The following is a 9,127-nucleotide window of genomic DNA, read 5'->3' as shown; positions in this document are numbered from 1 at the left end:
CCCCACACCCAGCACATTCATGCCGAAAATGGCAGTAATTGCCAAATTTACACACTGACTCATTAAATTGCCAGCAAGTCCCCTTTCTTGCCGAGGGCCAAGAAACCGGAGGATGGGCTGCGAACTTAACTTAGCCGTTGTCATCAAACGCATCCAAAGGCCAATGTCCTTGTGATCCCACCTCAAGGATGGCTGCACCGCCATGCATTGCCTAAACTGCTTGTCATACTTGAGCCACGCCTGATCCCCATAAACCCGATACGCCTCACTAATGCCATCCAAATATCCAAAAAGCACCAAGCAATGTCCCAGAGTCTTTTCCTCTAATAAACTCGCCAAAATAGAAAGGGCCTGAAGCCAATTCCTAAAAGTCCACAGTTTCAGGCCATGCCACCGAGACTCCTCCTCACCCTGTCTACCAACAATTGCCCCAACTCTATCCAAATTAAAACATTCTATCTTTTCTCTCACTTCCTGTTTCAGGTGCGATCCCAACATGCTTTCAAAACAAACGTATATTTCTCCCCTTGCACTGTCACCCACACTCACCTGGTCTGAATCCATCAATTCCAGATAACTGGAATCCTGTCTCACGCCAGCTTCCCCCCTCTGCCCTATTACCCCCTTACAAACAGACCACGGTACAGTGTGCAAACCCCCTTCCACCCTCACCTGCCCCCTTTTTCCCCCATGTCTTGCAGCAATTCCTTTAATACTCTGGACACTTCACCCCCCCACACAATCCTCCCCCCCACTAACCAACTACTCACTGAACCCCCTCCCCCACACAAGTCTTACCTTGCTAAAGACCCCTCACTCTGCCTGCGGACCCCGTGGCCGGAGCTCCAGACGCCGCTGATAAGTCCCCCTCTTCTGCTGCCCACCAATCAGGCAGCTCACCCTCCGATAGGTGGTCCTCTTCCTCCTCCTCCTCTTCGCCTGGCTTCGGACTGGCACACTAGGACTGGCACCACGGAGGCTGCCCTCTGGCTTCTTGGTTACCGATAACAGCGTGATTGTGAAATATTTGTATATACCGGTTACAAGTCGAATGTCTGGAGCCCCCGAAAGGGCCAACAGGGTAATGATCCGAACCTGTTGTCTCCGGCCATACCCAAATTGCATGAATGTGTGATATGTATTATGAGAATTATTCATTAATACAAATATTTTTGCCCCAAAAGCCCTTCTCTACGCTTTATTTTTCTATTAGATTATCCCCAGGGTTGGCAATCGGGCTCAATAAAGGGCCTACTCTTACTAAACTTGCCCAAAAAATTATTTTCTATGTTTAATTTTAAATAAATCTGTTTTGTTTTTTTTCTTTTTAACCTGTTATTTAGACTAAAATATTTTCAAATAAGTTCAGTTTAGCCATCAACATCTGCTGTCCCGAAGAAGCCTCTGACTCCAACTAGGCTGATCTCCTTCAAGAGGATCCTCGAACTTGGCCCTTTGATTTCATAGGGATATCTGGGTTAGGCAAGAAAGCCTAGAACTCTGACCAGATATTATATTACTGACCATATCTTCTATATTTCAACTCTTCAATCAGTTTGAAGTACAGTAAGGGTATAATAGATCAATATAAGACGTCTCAAACTATCTTCTCCTCTATAAAAATAGAAGAGACAAAGCCCCTTTAAGGCTTTTTGCTCCAAGGGCTCCAAGACCTTCTGCCTGTACTCTAAGGACTGCAATTTATTATGAAGACCCCTCCAAGGTCTTTTGCCTAACCCTTTAGGTTTTTTGTTGCAGTTGTCTAAATCTGGCACCATGACATAATTGCACGGGTATACCCATATACTGATGCTTTGAAGTTTTGTTTAAAAAAAAAGCTACTGTTTTTGTGCTTTGCAGTGCCACAAGTTACCCTTTAAATGGCAAACCCAGAAGGCTAAAGCTCTACCTATAAGTTACATTATTATGCAAAATTAATGTTTGCTTCTTATACACAATATCTATAATACAACATCTAAGCTATAAATCATTCCATAACACCAATTGTGGGATTTATGGAGCTGTAAATATTTTCCACCTTCCCACAACTGTACACCTTGTCCTTATTTCTACATGCTGACCACATCTACACCTAAGTTTGGGTAGTTGGGGCAAGTAGGGCAATAAATGTACTCGACCTTTCTTGGCATATGTGTACTCGACCTTTCTTGGTATGTGTACCCTCATTTGCCTAAGTCGGGGGACAGATGTTGGATTTTGGGAGCACATGGATAAGGGGTGTGCGGCCCTCAGGCACACCCCTGTGGACAGCAGATGGAACCAAATCAGTAGACAAACTCAAAAACCAGAACAGGACCAGGTCAGAGTAGGCAGCAAACAATCAATGTCAGAACAATCATTGCAAGAACAAGCCAGAGTCAGACCCAGTCTATCAGCACTTGGACCCAGCCACAAGCTGGAACCTCAGGTAACTACACCTGGAGTGTCAGTCTGAACACATCTTATATAGTGAGGCTAACAGGTAGGCTAGGTGGGGACTGGATGAGCAGGTGCAGATAAATCTGTTGGAAAGGTTTGGAGATATCTCTTACTGCAGAACCTGGACAGAGTAACTGAAGCAAGGTAAGGGACCCAAATGCTGCTGTTGATCTGACATATATCTGGTGAACAACAAGTACCAGATCAGCTACCTTGCTCTTTACCTTGATTTCCTTGAAACATGCAGTGGATTAGTTTCACTAGGAATCCAAAAAAGCAGGTTGGGGTGGATTCCCCGTCCCATGGATCATGACTTCCCTTAGACAAAGATAAAAGTGACTTATCACAACTTGTGTAGCAGATTGTGTTCAGAGCGATTCCTTGCAGTAACAAGATGCCGTTAAATGAAAACTTTGAAAGCTTCCTTCTATCTTGGGGGGCTAAACTTGTTTCTTTGCTGAACTTGCAGACAAATTCTTAATTTTTTTTTTTTACCAAATACCAGCGTGTGAAACGTTCAAACTCCAAACTATCCTTAATACCTCAAGGAATGCTTCTAGACTGAACCCCCCACAGCATGCTATTTTTATATTTTATATATATTATATATTCATCTGATCACTATTCATCGGTTTCTCTAGTCTGGGTATTGGAGCTGAACTTTTCCCAGATGTGAGAAGATATAAATGTATCTCGTTACTTCCTTGCCTGATATAACCTGTCCTGTTAAGATGGATTGTTGGCAGGATGCCGCACACTGCTGGTGAATCTGTTGTACAGTAAGAAGTGTTATGAATCCAGTAATACGCCCACCATTCACTGCTCCCTCCTCTCCTCCCGCAGGCTGGATATACACAGACACTCCCTGCACTGACTTTACACAGATCACACTGCAAGAACAGCAACACAGAGATCAGATCAGCACACAACTGACAGTAAGCAGGTACCGTATACATTGCACATATAATATAATATAATATATATATGAAGTGTACATCTCACGCCGGGACACACAGGCCTAAAAAAACTGTAGAATTTTTTTAGATTTCAAATTAGATTCATTTTATTTTTACTGTCTGTGTCCTGTTCAGGAAATCCTTTACTTCCTGTGTCCGAGGCACAATAAAAAGTGAGAGTACCAGGTCCCTTTTTTAGGTGTTTATCTGGCAGCCAATCACATCCCCAAAGCACCATCACATGACTGAGGCTGTTATATATGCACAGACCTGGTTGGACAGCAGAAGGGGGGAGGAGCAGACAGGGAGGGGCAGGTCAGCTATAAGAGTCAGAGCTTTGCATGGTGTCAGAATCTCTATAAAGATGATAAGTACACAGATATGAGAACCAAATTAATGCAGAGTCGTAATTTTTAAAATATAAATAAATGCAGATAGTGTAGGCTCCAAAATTTCACCTGGTACCTTGCATTACAGCAGTGCCTAAATTGTGGGAAAAAGGGGAGAAGCTGTTACTTGAGCATGTCCCTTTCTCACTATCCAATAACATGCTTTGAACAGGTGTAGGATGATCTTGTTTGAATAATGATGGTCACCATGTGGCGAGAAAGGGTACTGCATGAGACAGCTCCAGATTGACATTTATTATTGCAACAAAAGCTGTGCTTTTGTTCTCTCTACCATTTACTTAGTGATTGTTATTTTCTCATTTTTGGCAGTTTGGCCTTGATGCAGACCATTCAAGTTAGAAGGGCTTGATTTCTGACTTATTATTATTAATATTAAACAGGATTTATATAGCACCAACATATTATGCAGCACTGTACATTAAATAGGGGATGCAAATGATAGACGAATACAGACTGTGACGCAGGAGGAGGGGTCCCTGCCGCGAAGAGCTTACAATCTGGGACAATGCAGTGCTATGCAAAGAACTAAGCTTTCACATTGGTGCATTTTGACATACGCAGTGTGGGTGTGTTTGTTTTTACTGTATATGTACATTTGTGGTGCAATTTACAACAAATGAAGATATTGCAAATTCTGCAGCTTTCAATGAATAATGCCTAATTATCCCTCAATGAATGTAATTTTTCATGCACTTCCTGTTGTAGAGTGACAATACTCTGTGCCTGTTTCCCACTGGTTGGGCACAGTACCGCACGATCCTGACAAGGATGTACAGATGTTTATGGTGGTCACCTGCACATCATCTCATGGATAGCTCAGTAATTCACCCATTGAGGCCAATGCAGCTGCCTTAGACCAGAACTGTTTACGGGTATAAAAGAATTTGCTGCACCCATAGTTGTCTGGATTCACCTGTGTATGGAGGCCGCATCTGGCATCCCCACCCTAAATAATCAAGTGGGACATCTGCACAAAGCAGGACTGTTGTGTTGAAGGATGAATGTAAGCTGATATTATCACCCTTGATCATATCTGCATGTGCATATCTTTTACAAGGCGAGGAAAAGGAAAATTCACATTTTTCACATCCACTTTACCAGATCTGTCCCCAAGAGAGATTGTAGAAGAAGGTTAAGGTCCAGCTTAAAGACGAGTTACACTTATCACCTGCTCCATAATACAGCAATATTTTGGCTGCACCCCCAACTATATGATATTTAGGTATAGTAGGGGTTACCCTTGATGTCTCATTGGCCTTTGGAAACCCTGCAATAAGATTTCTCTTCCATATTTCCTGGCTCTGTTTCTGAGTGTTTTTGTGTGTTCTCAGTTCCTGTTCTTACATTCTTCATAATACAAATTAAAATATCCGTCATTGGATTTTACCAGCAGAGAGACATAAAAGTCCGTCAGATGGTTTAAACCCTCCAATGTCTATAAAAACCCAAAAGCTCGGGTATAGTTGTATTGGCCCTTGACGAATTGATGGAGTTTATGCACATACATAGTTTGGCTTTTCTTGTGTTTACACTGTTCAGCTTTTGCTTGAATTCTTCATAGTCCTGACCATGACTCACATGTTGGCTTTACTTCAACATCTGATAAAAAAATTGCAGGCTGATGAAAGTAAACCTTGTGATTGTAGAATTGGAGAGCATGCTGCCAGGAATGATAATAGACTTTATTTTCTGTAGACTTAGTATGATTTATCTGATTTGTTTTCATACAGTTTCAACAAAAGCTGGGCTGGCAACAGAGGTTGCTGCATAAAATATTGGTTTTGCTGAACTTGGCTAAATGAGGGATGTGACGGCAGTATAACTATATGGGATTGCCAACATTTATGCTGTTTCACTCATAATAAATAGGTCTGATTGGAGGAGAGAGGGGCAGCACCAGAAGCCAGTAAAATGTGCTGGATGGTCATGAGTTAAGAAGCAGTATTCTGGTAACAGGTATGAGCTCATCAGTCTGCTGCTACTCCTTTACTGTCCATTCACAAGCTAGAGGCAGGGAGGTGACCAGGTTTTATTGTTTTCTTCTAGAAGGAAACAGTTGGTTCTGGATGTTCAGGTAGAGCTGTGTATTTCTGAGGAATAGTAGGTTGGGCAGAAATATACAGTTTGTATTCTCTTGGAGGTATGACATTTGACATATAAGTAAGTCAGCTGTGGATTTAGCTGTTAACCTGTTTATATAGGGCCTTGTGTGCACAGTGGATAAAAAACACCACTAGATAGACAACCAGTTTTATAGAAGGAGAGGAAGCCAATCCCGCGGTGATAAGGATAGAAAATACCAGTAGAGTGGTTGCCAAGCCAATAATACATAAAGAGATTTCTCTTAACCAGATTTTCAGTACTGGACCCAACCAATGAATGGACCTTGAACACCGCTACAAACTGAGCCCCAGGCCACCCCAATTCACAGTGGCAGGTGCTGGAATTCTTGTAATGGTCTGCAATGGGAGTCTGTGACTGAGCTAATAAAAGGGGGTCTCTTACTGTCTGTAGCGGGAGTCTTTTATAGAGACCGTCTTGAGGGGTCCGCACTGGGGTCTGTTACGGAGGTCTGTCATTTGGGGTCTGTACTGAGGTTTGCAGTGGGAGTTTGTTACAGAGGTCTGCAATTGGAATGTGATTCTGGTGGGTCAATTGGGGGTTCTGTTTAAAATGTCTGTTACTAGGAGGTCTTCATTGAGATCTGTCTGGGGGCCTGTCATTGACCTCTGCACTTGGGGTCTATTACCTGGGTTTGTCACCAACTTCTGCTCTGGTAGGTAGTGAAATCTATCACTAAGGTCTGCACTAGGGGTTTATTTAACTGTACCCCTTTAACCCACAACTAATATTCAGTGCTGCATAGCCATATACTTTTCATCACCAACAAAAGAAGCAGCAAAGTTCTGTTATAAAACTAGCCAGGTGCCAGTAGACCTGATCCTTCATTTGCACCTTACTCCCTTGCTGGCGATGCTGATACTCAGCTTTTACCTGGCCCCCTTGGAGGGTCTGGGATAACCAGCATGGGATCCAGCTAAAAGTGTTCGGTCTAGAGAAGCCAGGTACAAGTGATGAGTCGGGCTTCATTTGCACCTGGCTCATTCACTGGTTAGCCACAACCCTCACCTTGACTTTTGCAATGCTGGAATTGTTTTGACTTGTGATGGGGGAGCTTGGTAATGGGAGAGCTGATGGAGATAGTCTGTACAAGCTGCAGCCATAAAATCTGACAGTTCCTTTTTTTTCCTTTTAGATACTCTGCAACAATGCCACCATTTCCTCCTTGTTGTGGCCTTATCATTGTGGCTTCCCGCCAGCCAGGTGCGTGTACATGGAACAAAGTATTACATCAGGAATATTACCTGGAATCTGCAGCTAGTCACATCTAATTCCACAAATGCTAGTTGTCTGTCTGTGCTCGGAGATATATATATATCTTAAATTTTACCCATACTCCAAAAAGCATCCTCATTCAAATGCTGACCACATATTCATAAAGTGTCTCTGAAAGTACTAAGATATGAATAGCTGTAGGACGAGCCATAGATCACAACCAAATTCTACCATCATGATAGTGGTCAACTGATCTATGTTTGCCATTTTGACCAGTGGATAGTAAACCCGGATAGTAAGAGCCATCACTCTAGGTCAAGGGGGCTCTGCTGCAGTGCACATGTTTGAAAATGGGACATCTGATAGGAGAGAGAACAAAATGATAACTTAGCTTGCTGCTGATCCTTTATTGGCCAGCAAAGAGGCTGAAGGTGGGAGATCACTCTCTAAAATAGTTTTCTATATTGGACATCAAGGTTAGCATCAATTTGGAAATCCTTGTATGGGCAAGTGGTCTCACTTGTATTTGTCTAGTCTCTAGTTTGATTGGAATGTTCTTTTAAAGTTTATTGGTCTACTGTACTTGCCTATATCGATTTGCAAGACACCAGACTTCATCCTGATTCTCTTGTGTGTGTCCAGTTCCTCTGCAGGGGATCTTGGTCGACGTCCAGGTGAAGGGATTTGTGGCAGATGTATCGGCGACTCTCAAGTATAAGAACAAGGAAGAGAAGGCGGTGGAAGCGGTCTTTGTCTTCCCCATGGATGAAGACTCTGCAGTCTACAGCTTTGAGGCCACAATAGAAGGAAAGAAGATTATAGCCGAGCTCCAGGAGAAGGAGAAGGTAATGAGGTGAAACTTATCAGAAATATGGTTGTACATTTTTAAGCTTTTCATTAAATTGGTATATAATAAAAAAATGGTTAGACCTGTACAAAAATCATGGGATCTTCCTCTGCAATGCCTAATTCCTTTAGAGTTGGATTGCTGGGCAGGGTATTAGCAGGGGCTTTGTCATTTATTAGCTGAGTGGAACCAGGTGATGCTTTTTATTTAGAATCGGGCGAGACTAAACTTTGACTTGGAGGGAAATTGAGGCCCCATGTACAACCTGGAGTCGGAAACAAACCCATTCTACAGGGACACGGAGACTGATATAAAGAGTGCTAATATATCAAGAATGTTGCTACCTGCAATGGGATTCTGAGTTAAGGTCTACCTGGGTGTCTGTACTGAGGTGGCTTTGTTACGGATGTTTACAATAGAATTCTTTTATTTACCTAGGGGTCTGCACTGAGGTCTTCTGTGGGAGGTCTGCGATAGGTGTCTGATTGATTCTTATGGGTCTTTCACTAGGGAGCTGCCAATATATCAAGAATATAGCTACCTGGTACAAGTGTGCAGTGTTTTGAGACCTCTCCATCATAGCCCCAAGCATTCATAAAGTTTTGGCTTCTCCCTAAGTACGTTGTTTGATCTTCTCCCCATCCTAACTATAAGTTTGACTAGTTGTTAGAGCAACTTTCTTGGTTTAAAGTATGATAAGTTTTTCCTTTTTCGTATTCCGGTTCTAGCCACCTCTGGCATTTTTAGCTAAATTCAGCTAGAGAAGCGATGAAAAAAATGATAGCCAGAAGGCCCATTATAGCTCAAGCGACATAAAAACAGTTCTCATTTCTCTGATCAGTGGCCTGTGTGTTTAGAAACTTGGCATTATTAGAATATTTTAACATTATACATTTCTACTAAAATAATCACATGACAAGAATGGCTTAGTTGAAAAGAAAATCCAATTCTACCTTGGCATCATCCTTATCCTTGGTGATTTTAATGTTGCAATCGATGAGCCCAACCTTCCCTCCTCGGCTAAACTGCTCTCCATTACCTCCCCATTTGGACTCACACAGCACATCAATGGCCCCACACACATAGCCGGACACACTTTAGACCTGGTATTTTCTAAACTCTTCAACCTCACCCTCCTT

General features: G+C 42.6%; 1 protein-coding gene across 6 annotated transcripts in view; it reads left to right on the top strand.

Moving 5' to 3' along the window:
* The first annotated feature begins 3,243 nt into the window (after positions 1 to 3,243).
* Positions 3,244 to 9,127, top strand: part of LOC140332317 (von Willebrand factor A domain-containing protein 5A-like) — a 30,652-nt gene continuing 24,768 nt past the window's right edge. For 5 of the 6 annotated variants that reach the window (XM_072413580.1, XM_072413579.1, XM_072413577.1 and 2 more), the window contains exons 1-3: positions 3,244 to 3,382; positions 7,062 to 7,129; positions 7,784 to 7,986. In XM_072413580.1, coding sequence (XP_072269681.1) covers positions 7,075 to 7,129; positions 7,784 to 7,986 — 258 coding nt within the window. In that variant the 5' untranslated portion in view covers positions 3,244 to 3,382; positions 7,062 to 7,074. The remainder of the gene's footprint in view (positions 3,383 to 7,061; positions 7,130 to 7,783; positions 7,987 to 9,127) is intronic. The other variant, XM_072413578.1, reaches the window with a different exon arrangement.

Source organism: Pyxicephalus adspersus, chromosome 6 (genome assembly GCF_032062135.1).
Source record: "Pyxicephalus adspersus chromosome 6, UCB_Pads_2.0, whole genome shotgun sequence".
Taxonomy (NCBI): domain Eukaryota; kingdom Metazoa; phylum Chordata; class Amphibia; order Anura; family Pyxicephalidae; genus Pyxicephalus; species Pyxicephalus adspersus.
The sequence above is the reverse complement of the archived record's forward strand: the minus strand, read 5'-3'. Positions and strand labels throughout refer to the sequence as shown.